This window comes from Emys orbicularis, chromosome 2, assembly GCF_028017835.1.
Source record: "Emys orbicularis isolate rEmyOrb1 chromosome 2, rEmyOrb1.hap1, whole genome shotgun sequence".
Taxonomy (NCBI): domain Eukaryota; kingdom Metazoa; phylum Chordata; order Testudines; family Emydidae; genus Emys; species Emys orbicularis.
In genome coordinates, this window is record NC_088684.1 from 36,265,269 (window position 1) to 36,282,499 (window position 17,231).

General features: G+C 39.6%; 1 protein-coding gene across 39 annotated transcripts in view; it reads right to left on the reverse strand.

Annotated features, from left to right (window-relative positions):
• Positions 1-17,231, reverse strand: part of RIMS2 (regulating synaptic membrane exocytosis 2) — a 765,985-nt gene that overhangs the window by 309,685 nt on the left and 439,069 nt on the right. For all 39 annotated transcript variants that reach the window (XM_065398069.1, XM_065398065.1, XM_065398088.1 and 36 more), the window contains 4 exons: positions 15,325-15,424; positions 14,692-14,815; positions 6,687-6,733; positions 5,321-5,433 (listed from right to left, as the gene is read on the reverse strand). In XM_065398069.1, the coding sequence (XP_065254141.1) occupies positions 5,321-5,433; positions 6,687-6,733; positions 14,692-14,815; positions 15,325-15,424 (384 nt within the window). The remainder of the gene's footprint in view (positions 1-5,320; positions 5,434-6,686; positions 6,734-14,691; positions 14,816-15,324; positions 15,425-17,231) is intronic.

Here is a 17,231-nt window from a genome sequence, read left to right on the forward strand (position 1 = left end):
ATTTTATACATGACAGATCTCTCTTCTCTGCAGGGCTTCTCCATCTGGTGCAAAAGTGATTTTACATATCTACTCATTTTTTAGTTCTAAAGAGCATTTTTTCAATCTTTAATTCTAACCACTGCAGCACTATCTCCAAGTTATTCTTTTCATGCAGCACCGAAGAAATAGCCAGAATGTAGTAATGAAACAAACAGCACCAAGGCTCAAATGCTGCTTTTTTGGAGCAAATGAAAGCAAATAAATTTAAAGAAAAATAAGTAAGTGAAATGTAAAGAGAAAGGCAGCAAGTAAAGCAAATAATAATGAAAAAAATAACTACAACACATGTTACTCCCTGCAAAGAGGCCAAACCTCTGCAAAACATGGACAATAAATTATTCAAATAAATTAGCAAATGATAACATACACAATTTTTGTGTAACTACACAGAATTAACTTAAATGAAATATGCATTTGAACATGGTAAATATTTATGGAGATGGAAGTTTTTTATTAGACAAGATGATCTCCTGCTGATTCTCTCAGCCTCTTGGTGGAAAAGTGAGGCTGGTAACAAATTCCATTACTCCCTAATGGTCAATTCTGGAACCCAAGTATATCCTCAGAGGACATAGCCTGTCTTTCCCGTTACAGAATAAGTACAGAGACATTAACTGCAATGAAGAGAAAATGAGTGACGAGAAAGAATAAACAGGGAAAGGGAATGCAAAATATAGGGTGACTGCATCACACTCAAAGTGTCTAAATAACACTTATATCACAGCCTTTGAGAGATGAGAATCAACTCAGTAAACACCGCCCTCCAAAAACACACACTAAAGATTTTCTTACTTTTGTTTGGGGCATTGGGACAAACTGAAATGCATAACATTAGGAACCTAACTCCACATTTAGACACCTAAATAATTGGCCCCTTTTTCTAAGGTGCCAAGTAGTCAGGGCTTTTATTAACTTTAATGGGAGTTGTGGATGCTCAGCCTTTTTGAAAATCTTGGGTACCTACTCTTTTAGATACCTAAGTCTGAACATTTTGGCCAAGGAATATAGCAAGTTATGGGCTCGGGCAACCTTCTTTGGTTTTATGTTTCTAAGGCCAAAATAAACCTCCAGACTCTTGACACTGCCCTGCTACACAAACATATACACAAAATCCCATCCACACTGATGCCAAAATACATGTGAGAGCACACAAGATTTCACCCTCAGCATTTTAAAAACATTGTACACATAGAAGCATGCAGGAAGCCAGCATCAGGTATAGCCAAAGTATGTATGAGGAAGATGAAATCCTGGCCATAGCACTGCCAAAAAACAACTAATACCATGCAGGAAATCAACCCCATATCATTACTTTTGCTGTGTTGGGGCTGGTTTAATGTGTGGTATTATGAACATTTTTTGCTGGAAGAGCAAGCAGTAAACAAAAGATAGCAAAAATATATGCTGTAGTCCCAAAATACTACCAATAAAAACTTTAAAAAATGGATAGTAGAGTTTGGATAAGCACACACAAATGCAGACATGTATCCAAACTATGCACACCTCTAACAGAACTATGGAGGCCTCGATCAATCCCAGCAGCCCTCTGTTACAGCACATCCTACAACATACTCACTACCCTGACAATATCTGATAGTGTCTACTGGTATGAGAGGCCAGGCAGCCTTCTATATCCTCCAAGAATTTTCCGAGAGCAGACAGGAGGCCATCACCCCTTTTCCTTTGACCTTCTCTCCTACCCAGACCAGCACTATCCCTTGCACTTATCCACACCCACACTCCTCTCACAATGATCACACCTCCAACAGCATCTTCATGTATCCTCCTTCCCATCTAGACCCAGGATTCTGCAGTATTTTCCCTCCCAACCAGACACCATGCCAAACTCATTCCAAGTGGTTCTGAAATATTAGTCTTTCCCTCCCTCTCAAACATCTCAGTCTCTCCTGAGAGGAGTCAGATAGCTGCTCACCAACCTCTAGATCTTCAGAGCACAGCTGATCAAAAAAATGGAAACATTAATTTCACAAAAAATGTTGAAGTTGCTTCCATTTCTCAGAATTCAAAATGGAACAATTTTTCATTTTTTGTCAAAAAATGGTAAATATTTTATCAGAATTTTCAAAATTTCAAAAATTTGAATTTTGTTGCCATTTGCTCCAACTTTGGGAAAAGTACAGAAAAAAATAAAGAAAGACAAGGTGAGTGAGGTAATATCTTTTATTGGATCAACTTACGCTGGTGAGAGAAGTTGGTCCAATAAAAGATATTACTTCACGCACCTTATTTCTCTAGTATCTTGGGACCAACACAGCTAAAACAACACTGCTTACAACAGAGAAAGAAAGAACGAATGAAAGACAGACACCAACTCTGTAACTGATCAAAATTTCCTCAACTTCTGACAAGCCAAGTTAGAGTGTCTCATTTCTCTTTTGCCACTCTGTCACATTTCCAAAATTGAGTAAGTTTTGGAAAGCTACAGTGGGAAAGATGAAAAAAGAAAAGAAAAAGTGTATGTAAAGGGGAATCCAATTGATAGCACTGCTTTCAGTGTCAAAAGGGAAAAAAGGGACAAAGGAGGCTGAAAGGGGGAAAAAAATCCAAAATGTAGACATTTCAATAATTTTAGTTGTCAAAAAAACAAAACTAAATTACAATTTCAATTCAAAATAAAATTAACCATATTTCCATAACGTTTTTTACTCTCAAAAATGAAAATTGCCCATAAAATATTTCATTTCTAATTAAACCCTTTTTTTTCTGGGAACATTTTTCAATTGGAAAATTTTGACCAGGTCTATTTCAGAATAGGACAGCTGCCTGGTAAGTGCCACACCTCTTCCCATCCATTGAATCTTCTGTGGTGACAGCAGATATCCCTATGTTCCAGGAAGCAGGGACTAGCACAACCCAGACCCCACGACATCCATCACTGAACTATAGGGCCCCTGTGGCAGCTGCAGCAAAAAGTGGGCTGTGGAGGTAGCAGGAAGTATGCTCTGCCAATCCATGACGATAGGAGTTGTGGCTGCCTAATACAACCCCAGAATACTTTATGGATAGACATACTCTACCTACATCTTTTTGAAGGAAAGTAAACTGAGGGCTGTAAGTATTTTCAGATAGAGAGTGATCAAGGGAATTTGAAGAAATAATAAATTTCATACTAATCATCTCCCTACCTTAACTTTCTTTCTGCTGGTAGTAAAAGATATCTGCTTTTCAGAAGTGTCCACTAATTTTAGGTGCCCAGCTTAAGAGAGCTAGAGCTTGATTTGTAGAGATACTGAACACCTGCAGCTTCCATTTCAGTCAACTGGAGCTCTGGATGGTCAATACTCTGAAAATCAGCTGCTTTATTGATTAAAACAGGGAAACAGCTCATTAGTAGACAAAGAAAAAGTGAACTAAACTTATGGATGAAAACAAAAGACAGGAAAGAAGACTTTGTATGACTCAGGGGGTTTGTCTATCCCAAAAAAGGAAGAATTAAGTGGTTCCAGAAAAGGTTCTGTGAAAAATATTTGTGAAAGAGAACTCGTTTTTGCTTGATGTATGATAGTACATAAGTCAGTCCCAAGAGGGCAAAGATGGTGAAGATTTCTCTGAATTCCTCCTAATGCCATTTGGTTTTCTTTGAGGGGAAGGCATTTTAAAAAGAAAATATTTAAAAGACATTTAAATGTAGAGACTGAAAATAAAATTAATTAAAAAATAGGTAACCAACAACCCTGAGTAATACGTCTTTTTGACATTTATTTTTCTTTTGGTGATTTCTGCAATTGCAGTGACTAAATCAGACCATTCCTCCAGATCCCCTAATATTAGCTCATAAGCATCCTGGGTTTTCATTATCTCGAAGTGTGACATCACAACAATTTGGAGAATAAACAGTATTACTCTCCCTCATCTCAAAAATATCACCTTAAGCCTATGCAAATTTTGTATTTAGATACAGAGGGGGGTGTTTCTGGAGTCAGGAAAGCCAGGAAGTCACTCTTGTCTTGTCCCCTGCTTTGAGGCTGTAGCCATGCCCATAATATTTTTTCTTTTCTACATATGATTGACTAAGTCCTTTTTTATTTATGTTTTCATTACGTTTTGCTGTACTTGAAAAGTTATTCTATATATTAATCCTTAAATAAAGAAACTTTAATGTTTGTATCTTTGATAGCCCAAGTTTGTGTCCCCTTGTTCTTGTATTTTAAACTAGCGCAAAGATTTTTGCAGTCTCCACACCTACTGGTCTCTCTATATTGAGGATATCTAAATCTCACTTTTCCAAATAATACAGCCTTGCAAAGTAGTTCAACAGCAGAACAGTACAGGAAATTAAAGAAAAATAGTTACAGGTGGCTGTGCTGATAAGCAAAACAAATAATGTCTCATCCACAGCTAAAAAGTAGCAGAAAAGACTACTGACTACACTGAAAAAAAATATTCGCTCCCCTCATCTCTACATACCATTGCATCAGATGTGAGAATTTTATGAACACTTTCTCTAGATTCTGTATGTATTTTTATATCACACTGATCATCTACCTTTATATTTTTTTTAAAATATAAAGGTGAGATTTTTCAAATATCTTCAACAGCTGCCTAACTCTGCTCCCACTGAAATCACCAGTAGCTTCACCATTGACTTCAATGGGTATAGAGTTAGGTCAACGCTGAGCACTTTTGAAAATCCCTTCCTAGAGTTCTAAATATCATTTGAGAGCATAAAAAGCCCCCAAACCTTTAGCTTAGTCCAAAAATCATCATTTCAGATGATGTATTTGAGGATTCTTTGGATGAGCTTTGGTCACAGTGAGGATGGGAAGAATGAAAGTGAGCACCATGAGGAATCAGTGGAAAGAACAGTACTCTTTAAATTGTTGAAAACATCGGCCAGTTTTTTCACAGAGTGGATAGCTGAGTATCTGCAACTTTATATGCATAAGCACCTATGTGTGGATTTTTCAAGTATTAACATCCATGCATGCGGTGAAAATAATTGTCAAATGCATGGGTAGGCATTATTGCTCAAAAAGTGTGTGCACTCAATTGCACAAATACAACTGGAGGCAAGATTCAGGCACATTTGAAAATTTGGCCCTATACGTCTCAGAATATCACTCTAATAGCTTAATGGATACATATAAATTCCCAATAGATGATGAAAAGGCTGCACTTTAAAAGGTATGTCCCATGGCACTAAATAAGAGAATTAGGTTCTTACAAGAACTTTATTTTACAGCTAGCTGTCATTTTGCATAAAAATTGTGTATGTTATAAAAAGCAATTTGAGAGGATTAAACAAATGGTTACATACTGAAAGTTGTCCAGACAAGAACTGTGGAACATCCCTCAACATGCCAGGACTCATGGGAGAAGTCACTGAAATAGATGGTCGGTCCATTTTTTGAGATTCAAATGAACTAGAACCTGAAATTACAAATAAATATAATTTATAAAAAATAATAACAATTAGCACTTGTATTGTGCTTTATATTTTCAGTGGTCTGTAAAAACATTATTTCTGACATATTACAGAACACAATTATAGCCACACATATAATAAACATGGAGTATATATTGGTGAAAACTGGAACCTTATTTTAATGTGTTCAGGATGACCAAATAGCTTGCAAGGAAAAGAGCAAAATTTAATAAAAACTAAGCTGTCAACATTCATGTCAAGCACATAGCATAAATAGAAAATTCTACTACTTAAGACTGTGTATTATGCTTATCTACTGAGCATCCTTAAATCCCATTGACTTCACAGGGTACTCAGCACATTGCACAAATGCTTGGCTCCTAGTAGAATCAGACTCTAAATGTTGTTGCAAATTTTATAAAAATAGCAGAATGAAGATGCTAGAATTTGGGGATTTTAATCTGGAGGCTGCAACGACTTCTGCAAAGTGGGAGATGACATGTTTGTGATGTTACAAGTAGAGTAAAAGGAAGATATCAAGTTATTATACAATACAGAACACTGGATATTAATATCCCACATCTTGCAAAAAAACATAATGGATTTTATTGTAAGGCTTAGCTCACCAGTGAAGAGTTATTGTAGAAGCTTGTTCACATTACTACAATTAAATTTGTGCCACCACTTTAATTGGTGGTGTTTATTATAACAGCACAGTAAAACAGCCATAAAAAAATAACTCCAGCTGAAATCTGACACACAAGGTCTAAGCCAAGCCACAATTTCTTTTTTCCCGAAATACTGCTTTGATCAGTTATACTGAATGGTCTAAATAAAACAGAAGTGTGCTGATTTCAAAATATCCATCTCCTAGGCCCGAGGTAACAAAAATTTCATCAAAATTGTTTTGTTTAATAAGGTTACAGTTGAAATGCAAAACAACAAAGTACAGGAAATTAAACATTAGAATTGACATTCAACCCTTTATGCACACTATTTACCACTATGTTTTTCTTTTCTTTTTATTAAAGAGCAGCATGAGTTTATAAGAGAATGTCAACCTTAACTTTAAATTTCCTGACTTTTGACAGTTCATTATTAAACAAAGAGATATAGATAGATAGATAAAAAAGGTAGATGAGACAGATATGTAGACAGACACAGAGACAAGAGTTACACTGAAAATAGATGACATCTTTTCAATTTGTGCTCACATAAGGGAGATTTAAGTTTTTCCTACTCAGTATATGAAACTTACTGGACTCCAGTTGTGCATGTGTACTGTCAGGTATTCTGGGAATATCCCTGTAAGTATGAAAAGCAAGACAGTTGGATCCTTTATCTAACAATAGTATTAAAACTTCTGTCAACTATAACACATTTCAAATCACCACATAGTACTTTGAGAAAACCATACATCTACTGACTATCGTCAGCCACAGGGAATATTTACCTCCCCGCATTTTTACATAGCTATGTCTATATCTATCTATATAGTTCAAAAACAAGTAAAGGTCTATGTAATGGCTGTTTAATGAATGTAGCTGAGAACCCATAAAGTCACAGATACCGAGGCTGAGTAAATAAAATGAAAGAAAAAATACAATCATTCCAAAGTTAAGCACAAACTAGAACGGTGAGTTTGTTGTGATGATATAAACCACCTTAAACAAGTTGGATCCTTAACACTGGTTGTCTCAGTGTGTCCATTATTAGCAATGGTAATGGCATTGATAAAATCTTACTCTTTCTGTAAAAGTCCGTAATTTTGTTTGACAACAGGACAAATAGACAGGAATAGCCTGAATATATTATCTTCTAATATGTGATAACTATTGGCAATCAGTCTGGGTGTGAACACAGGTGATAAAAAAACATACAGATCACAAATAAATGTATGCCCAAGTAAGGGTAAGTATTTGACTTGAATCCCCAAACCAGGAACTTCATTGTGCAGGCTAACACAGCAGACATACTACTGTCGCATGTACCTACTACTATATGAGGCAAAATGTCATGTCAGATGCAGCTCCATGTACCAACCATGTCACTTTGAAGCACTGATGTTCCAATGATTAAGTACCTCATTATGCCTACAGCACACAGATGTCTGTTTTCCCCAAGATGTGCATATATAACTTGCATTATATGCTGGTAAGAACAAATACTTTCAAAAGCACTGTATGGCTATTTGGACAAAACAGGGTCAAATAAAGAGCTTCAGCTGTGAGTCAGACTAAAAACAACATTAAAAGTAATTATTTGTGTTTAAATGTGTTTGGTTTTGTGTATATAAAAGGGAAAGTGCAGCATTAAACAAATCTTTCTGGAAACATCTGGTATCTGACACAGTGAAACAAGTCTATAGTATGATTATCAAATACCTAATCTAGTAAAAAAAATTGTACAGCCTTACCAAATGCTTCTTGAAGTATTACAGATAATTAGAAAGATACCCTTATTTAATGATGCAGGGATCTTTCTAAGTTCAGTGGTGTTGCAGTATCCTATAATCCAAACGCATCACAAGAGATGCAGCTGGCACAATAAATCATGTCTAAGGAAATGTTGCAGTCTATCATGTTAGTAAGTAAATGCATGTAAGGTACTTATTAAGGCTATTGTATAAAAACATATTCAGGCTTTCACATATTCCACAGCCAAAAAATTTACAGCGTAATCTGCTCCTTGCCCACGGGCTCTGATTTGTGGTACAAAATCTAACCTGTCATTCAAAAAATGTATTTTTAGCACACTGGGTTGTGAATAAAACCTTGAAAATATGAACCAGCGTGAACAGATTAAGTAGTGTCTTCCTGAGTCTGCAGATAGCTGAAACAAGAAATCTGAAAAATATGAGTCTTCCATTCAGCCCCCCGAAACCTATAGCTTCCAAGTTCTGCCCAGCTACATATGTGACATTCCTTATGGATGAGAGTCACTGAGGTTCCTCACCCATCCTGCCCACCAGTGGTGTGGTTAGGACACAGAGCTGCAAAAAAGTTGGCAGCTGTGACTGGGGTAGGTATATATTGTTGAAGAATGTCTAGGTATCACAATGTAGGTGTATGGTTGTTTGTGTATTTCTGGGGTTTGTGAGAGGGTGGGTCTGAAAGTTGTTGGGGTAAGTAGGTATTGTCTGGAAGGGTATACCTGGGGTGGGGGTAATGAGGGCAATGCGGTTAGCAAGTGTTGGGGGATATCTGAGATGTTAGGAGTCTGTTGAGGATTAGGGAAGTTGAGAAGAGGTTAGCTGAGGTCAATAATGGGCCCTTAAACATTTGTCCCCACCAGCCATTCCTTTCCTATTTGGATCCAGCAGGGACAGCAGTGAGTGGAGAAGCTAAAAGGATAATTTGCTGCGTAATGTAGAGCAGGCAGCACAACAGCCCCCTACAGCTGGAAAAAGCAACTGTGGAGATATCCCGGAAGCCCAGCTGGCTATATGAGAATCCAGCTAGGCTGCAAGAATGCATCACAGGGCTGCCTGATGTAACGTGTAAGTTATGTGACACCTGGCAGCCCTAGGAACCAAAAGTGGCCAATTTAAATTATGAACATTATTAACTGCTGCATTGCTCACAATTTCAGTAGAAACATGAAGCCAATGTGCTTATCCCATACTGTCTCCTATGCCTCCTCAGATTCAAAAAGCTTCAACTCTCCCCTACCAACTTTCCAAAACCTTCGTCTGACAACTTCTATAATACAGTTATGTGTTGTGAATTCAAAAGTTTGTGGCATATTGCAAATTGAAAATGAAGGACCAGTTTAAAATAAATTGAATTTAATATAAAAACAACACGGTACTGTACTGATTGTTCTTTCAGTTTCATATTGAGCTAAACAGTCTTCTGTTAATTTAAATGAAGCTGGTGTATAATTACTACTCTACTGTACCAGGATGCCACAAACTCTAGGAACCTAAGTAGAAACCTCCATTCTAGGAGACCACCCTAGAGTATCTCCATTACAATTCAGCTCCAGTATAATTCAGCTCTATCTTTATTAGTACACTATCTTTAGTAGGCAATCAATTTTCCTTTTTTATTCAGCTCTTGATTTTCCATTTAAGGTGTGTTTCACTGTATGCACATTTGATGGGATACTTAATAAAATATATCATGTTAGGCCTTGGTTTAGACCAGGGGTTGGCAACGTTTGGCATGTGGCTCGCCAGGGTAAGCACCCTGGCGGGCCGGGCCAGTTTATTTACCTGCTGACGCAGCAGGTTCGGCCGATCGTGGCCCCCACTGGCCGCAGTTCGCCGTCCCAGGCCAATGGGGGCGGCGGGAAGCCACGGCCAGCACATCCCTCGCCCGCGCCACTTCCTGCCACCCCCACTGGCCCGGGACAGCGAACCGCAGCCAGTCGGGGCCACGATCGGCCAAACATGCCACGTCAGCAGGTAAATAAACTGGCCCGGCCTGCCAGGGTGCTTACCCTGGCGAGCCGCGTGCCAAACGTTGCCAACCCCTGGTTTAGACAGTAGTTCTCAAACTTTTGTACTGGTGACTCCTTTCACATAACAAGCCTCTGAGTGCGACCCCCCTTATTAATTAAAAACACTTTTTATATATTTAACACCATTATAAATGCTGGAGGTAAAGCGTGGTTTCAGGTGGAGACTGACAGCACGCGACCCCCCATGTAATAACCTCGCAACCCCCTGAGGGGTCCCAACCCACAGTTTGAGAACCCTTGGTTTAGAGCTTTCACCCGCGTTAATACCAGATATATATATATTAACATTTTAAAAAACTGAAAAGGCTACTGTACTTGAGCAATAACCAATTATCACTCAATAGCAGCTCACCCATTAGTATTCACTTTGAGAGAGTGAGAGGGACAAGCCAAATGCAGAAATTATTAATTCATTTGTGGGAGATCTTCCAGTATCTACCATTTCCCGCTCCTTTACTACCCTAACCTATTATCTTCAGCCTCCATATTAGGCAACCCATTGTGCAGTGAAGGAGAACTGAATATAGCTCTCACTGGAATATGTCAATACACTTCAGATGTCAGAGTGGGCCACTTAAGAATTCCACAAAACGCTCTCTTTCTTACACAAGCTAATTCCCAGGCTCTGCCAGTCTGGACAGCTCTGGCAAAAAGCAAGGTCTGAACTTGAATTTATCACATGGCTGCACAATGCACTTCCATGAGAATGCCAAAAGAAGCCCCACAGGCTATCGTAATAAACAAACTGAGAGATGGACCTTGGTGTCAGTGTAGTTAGAAAGGTCTGGCAGGTGCAATGTGAGATATTGGTGATTTTAACTGAATTAATGGCCTTTTAAAAGACTTGGTCAAGTCTGGAACCTCAACTCTGAATCCTTTCTAATTCTGCATTGATTATGATTTGACTCCCATCAGCAGAACCTAGCCTTATAGATTTGTGTCTGCTTGGATCCAACCCAGTAAGACGTATGTTGTCCAGTCACAGTCTAGCTGTGACTGGAAATCTTCCAATACCATCTGACAGTATGATATTTTCAACACAATAGCTGGAATCTAGTAAGAAAAGTTTGTCAGATTTAAGTACAACCAAAACTGAACTATAATACAGTTTTAGTCTCAAATTCCAAACAGTACCTAAATCTAATCTGGATCTAGAACTCAACACAGCCTCCTTGGACTACCTGTAGATGAGACAGAGAATTAATCATATGAGGTCCAAGTAAGTACCTGAAAAGGGAAATCATTCTGAATTAGGACCTCACCTATAAACCCACTCAGATTAGCCACTGGAGTACTGGGGATGAAATACCCCATCTCCTCCGACAGGCTTGCAGCAACATACCCTGCCAGGGGAAAGCAAATAGAAGTTTCGCATGCAGAACAGGCACCTCAGCTCTGCCCCTGCTCAGTTCTTCAGCCAATGCAGCACACTGTTGTTGACATGGGGAATGAGAGTGTCTTGAGAACCTACATCATCTTCCTAATGCAATTACAGAAAAACTGTTCTGGTGACAGCATATGTGGTGTCAGGGTCAATAAGGGGACATCATGGGGAGGGGGAACAACAGCAGAGAGGAGATGGAGCACTGGGAAGAGGGGAGAAAGAGGACACACAATGATGGGAGAGCACAAAAAGAAAAGAATGAAATGAATGACTTAAGTTTGGGATGGGGATTGTATTTTAGCTTCTTTAGGTTGCCACCATGAACTATAATGCTAGCTGAAAGAAACTGATATATAAAACTTACTCCTATCTGAAAAAAATGTGAATCCTCCCCATTTGAAAAAGTGTGCATGTTAGTGTGTGCCTTATTATTAATGATCATTTTTACAGCTTCCCAAAGTGTTAGTTTTTTTACGGAACAAACAGAAAGATCTAGTCCTTGCCTTTTGCAATCTAACATATATGTAAGAGACATTCTCCCACCCTACAGACAAGACAGACATTAAAATTTTGTATCATTATTAAATGAAGCTTTAACACAAAATATCCTAAATTAAACCCATACAAATACTGTAACATGAAACTGAACCCACATGGAAATATCCCAACTGAAATATCAAACCATATTAATTTTTTTCTTTGGAATTATGGTTATTCATCACCATGACATTCAGAGATCACTAATCTGTAGTTTGAAGCTAGAGGAATTTTGTAATTATAAATTCAAAACCAAAGAGATATCATCAGATACACAGGGCTATATGCAACAATATTAAATTCAATACAAATTACGCAAGGTCATACACCTTGGGAGAGGAAATAAATTAGGGAGGTAATAATGCTCCTCTTCATAGCCATGTGGAATAATTCATATACTACTGGGACCCACAGGCTAGGAAAAATATAAACATAATAGAGAAAATAAAAAGGGCAAAGAAAATGATATAAGCATCGGAGAAGAAAACATATAAGGAGAAAATGAGGGAGCTAGGAAAAGGAGGACATGGCCACCATCTGTAAATACTTTTAAGGAATTGTATAAATGAAGGAAGGGATTTATTCACAGTCTCTAAAGACAATAAAGAAAAGAGAAATGGCCTGAAGCTAAGGAAGAAAATGTTTAGGCTAGATCAGGGGTCGGCAACCTACGGCACGCGCGCCAAACATGGCACGCGAGCCGATTTTGAGTGGCACGCTGCCTGCCCGGTGAGAGGAGGAGGAGGGGCGGAGGGGCCGGAAAGCGCCACGCTGGGGGAAGAAGTGGGGGAGGGGGGAAGCTTGGCTGCTGCAGGACCAAGCTTCTGCCTCCTGCTCTGGCTGGGGAGAGCGGTGGGGGGGAGGTCCTGGCCCCCACCCCACTCAGCCCTCCCGCCCACTGCTCTCCCCTGCGGGGGCAGGAGGCAGAAGCTTGGTCCTGCGGCAACCAAGCTTCCCCCCTTCCCTGCTTCTTCCCACAGCTTGGTGCGTTCCAGCCCCTCCTCCTCCTCCTCCTCCTCCTCCTCCCCCTCCCCCTCCCTGCCGGCGATGGCCCTTGCGAGGGGGAGCGGAGCAGAGCAGAGCCGAGCGGCAGCGTGCTCGCTGCTCCGTAGAGGAGGCAGAGAGAGGTAGGGACGGGCCTGGGGGAAAGGGGTGGAACCGGGCATATCCCTCCCAGCCCCCTGCCCTGAGGCTTGGAGCATCCCCACGAGTCGAGCACCCCAGCCTTCTGCCCTGCACCTCCACACACACCCAGCCCTCTGCCCTGACCTCGAGTCGCCCCCAACACCCAGCCCTCTGCCCTGAACCCCCCCACACACCCAGCCTTCTGCCCTGCACGTCCACACACACCCAGGCTTCTGCCCTGCACCTCCACCCCCCCCCAGACCTCTGCCCTGACCTCGAGTCCCCCCCAACACCCAGCTTTCTGCCCTGCACCCCCCACACACACCCCAGCCCTCTGCCCTGACCTCGAGTCACCCCCAACACCCAGCCTTCTGCCCTGCACCTCCACACACACCCCAGCCCTCTGCCCTGAACCCCCCCACACCCAGCCTTCTGCCCTGCACCTCCACACACCCCCAGCCCTCTGCCCTGACCTCGAGTCCCCCCAACACCCAGCCTTCTGCCCTGTACCCCCCCACACCCCCAGCCCTCTGCCCTTACCCCTGAATCCCCCCACACCCCCGGCCTTCTGCCCTGAACCCCCCACATCCCCACTGCCCTCTGCCCTGACCTCTGAACCCCGCACACACCCCCAGCCTTCTGCCCTGCACTCTCTGCCCTGACCCCTGAACCGCACCCCCAGGTCTGGGGTCCCGGCTGCCAGCCCCTTGCTAGCCGGCATCCCGGCCACAAGCCCTGCTCAGCCCGCTGCAGGCCTAGGCGAACAGAACCCCAGGCTGGAAGCGGGCTGAGCAGGCTGGTGGCGTAAGATCAGCATTTTAATTTAATTTTAAATTAAGCTTCTTAAACATTTTGAAAACCTTGTTTACTTTACATACAACAATAGTTTAGTTATATAATATAGACTTAGAGAGAGACACCTTCTAAAAAACGTTAACATGTATTACCGGCATGCGAAACCTTAAATTAAAGTGAATAAATGAAGACTCGGCACACCACTTCTGAAAGGTTGCCTACCCCTGGGCTAGATATTAGGAAATAAGTCTCAAAGGTAAGAGCAATTGGGCAATGCAATACACTAAATAGGAGGTGGGAGAACAGTTTAGATAAGACATTAGTGTTAATTATGTACTGAGTTGTGCTAATGCTTCACTGAGGTATATCTCGTGCTAGATGCTAACCAATCATTTATTAGACTGTCTATTCACAGCTGAGCAAGAAGAAAATCTGGTTTCACTATATGAGAGAATACTCCCTATAAATTATATTATCATTGTACACATTCTGGCAAAAACTCTACATTGCAGCATATCAGGAAATGTGTCCGGATTCATTATGGGTCATACTTTGACCGATCCATGTGTGGATACAAAAGTGTGGAGCAGAGACAAGGAACAAGTTGCTTCCCCTAAGCAGGAGCCAACAATAATTGCAGTGCCTTTACTGCCCTGAGCAGGGATTTGCCATCCATTGAGAAGAGCATATTCTGGATCCTCTCAAGAGGTGATGTAGCAGGCATGTCCAATCTGTGCATCAAGAAGCTCCAGAATGCCTCCTGGAGCTCTCTCCACCACCACCCATTTGAACTCATGCCTAACAGGGACAATTTGGCCCTATACTCATGCTTTTTGATTATAGAATATTGGGTACTATTTTATAATCTGTATAAAATCTGCACAATATATGTTGGGTCTAAAGTGAAATGTAACAGCACTTTATTTTAATCAGTAAGAAAATTTAGAAAACAACTCACCCAATCGGCCTTGAAACAACAAGCTCCACTTGTGGCTCAGGCTTGGATTCTAAAATGATGTTATATACCTCCTCAAAGGTGGCTCCTTGCAATAGCCTTCCATTCCATTCCAACACTTCATCGCCTGCAATTGCAGTAATAATTATCTTCTTAGGAAAAAAAGCTAATTCTATGAACTGCACTGGTAGTGACAACCTCCCTATTCTACTACAAGCTTTCTAAATTGTGCAATCTGTACTGTAGAACAAGTCTAGTGTCTTAAATATAGGAGAGGTCAGGAGAACTAAAAGCTTCCCATACGACATCTTTGGATAAATAACAGCAAAATATTAACATTACAACTAAGACAACTACTGCCTAGTAAAACTGACAGAGTTAATATGGCATTGTTGTTCTGGGTTGTTTTTTAAAAGTTGCTTTTTTGAAAAAATGTGAGAGTTGATAGAGCCTGTAAAAGTGGCAAAATGGATAATCTAGTGACTGAACGTAGGGCTGGGTTTGAACTTTCAAATTTATCAGCTGCACTACTGTCGCTCATCACATTTAGTATGCATGATTACGTCAAATTATAAGCACTTATTCTCTTGCTTATTGTCTCCTGTACAGTAGCTCATTTCTAAAACAGACACATACCTGGTCTAAGATGTCCCACTGTATCAGCTAAACTTCCTTTTTTTACTTTGGTGATAAATGCACACAGCCGACCAGTTTCAGTCATCTTTCCTCCTACGACCTGGTTGGAAGAGAAGGGTTTTCACATAAATAGAATTATTTGTAATGATTCAGATTTATGGCAATATAAACAAAATAATTACCGGTAGTTGATTTATTTTTTTTAAATGCTGCCTAGGTGAGGTAGATTCTGGTATACATGTAAGAAAAACCAAACCCCTCAGAATATTGGCTGACTGGCTCAGTTGACATCTACTCTGGATATTTAAGTGGTTTAAAGATAATGCAATGCAAATATAAAATTTTAAAGTTTATAAACTGTATGGTTCATGTAAACAGAATAAGCTTACAGTCTCACAGCACTGGAAACTGCTAAAAAAAAACCCCAACATTTAATGTACCAGTGGCTAAACTGTTTACATCAATAAAAAATATACCCTCACAACTGTAAGTTTTAGGGGGGTAAATCCTAGTGTATGCTGTTCTAACTGAATGCATAGAGCTCAGATTGGTATTACAGGGTTTTGGATGCAGGTATTCAGAGAGACTATACTTCTTAATTTGTAACTGGAAGGCACAAAATTCATGGCTATTAACTGACGATGTAATCTTCATTTGAAATCATTTAGTTACAAAAAGAAGCATTTTTGTAAGCTCTATTTTACATTATGTTTCTCTTCCAGGGGAAATATCATAAATGTTGACTATCACTAAAAGTAAATAAGTCTCCAAATATTTAATATTTGTATGAAACTTTCCTTTCTTCCTTAGTCGTTTTTCACACATACACCCTCTTCCCCACTTTTTCTGCTTCTTCTCTCTCCCCCGCACTCAGTACAAATATATTTAATCTGTAAATGACTGTTTTTACCTCACACAGTTTTACAAAAAAAAACCACCCACCAATCTTTTAGTGCCTCATTTTGTGAAAAATATAATATTCTGTAATGTTGACTCTTTTTCTTTGTTTGATTTTCTTTGGCTCTAAGGTGGAGCATTTTCTTGATGAAGAAAAATGTTTGTTCAATCTATTTGAAAGTGACGTGAACTTTTAATTGCATAACAACAGAATTTGTGCTTATAACTATTTTCTGCTTGTATCATTTACCTTTAATATAAACTTCTACCTTTAAGGTACAAGTAATTTGCAAAATGATATTACTAAGCAGAGGAGTTTATTCAAAGGGGTAAATTAATGAATTAATTACTCAATCAAATCTAATTTGGTTCATTACGTTTATTAAAAATACTTGTTGCATTAAGGATAGCTCTCTGTATGGAGATGAGGCACACTGAATTTACTATGTATCTCTGAGAATCAGGGAAGAATGTATTATACAGTATAATCTTCTAATTCTATACCTTAGATTCCTTAGCAGTCTTTATGCAGCAATAAAATAATAATATCAAATCTGTTTTATGGTTAGTTTTACAGCTTAAAGAAACAACCTGATAAAATTAAAATCCGCGACAGGCACAATTATTTAAAATAATTTTTCAGAGCAATTTATTGTGGTTAACACAATAGTAATTCTTGAGCTCAAAGTGCTGACGTATTCCACAAAACAAAAAGTACATCAATATAACAGAATGCAAAGTATTTAATAATTATTGACAGAGTGATACTATTATCCCCTTGTCTTAAGTTTTCTGATCCTTAAACAGTGCAATACATACCAAAGCAATGATTCAAGCTTGCATTTTCACTGACCTTGTCCTCTCACAATGTAAACATTTTTCAATTAGATAAAAATTCAAAAAAAATTCTAAAGCAGATTAATATGCGGGCAGGGGACTGGACTCGATGACCTCTCGAGGTCCCTTCCAGTCCTAGAATCTATGAATAGCTCATAATGAATTATGTTGAC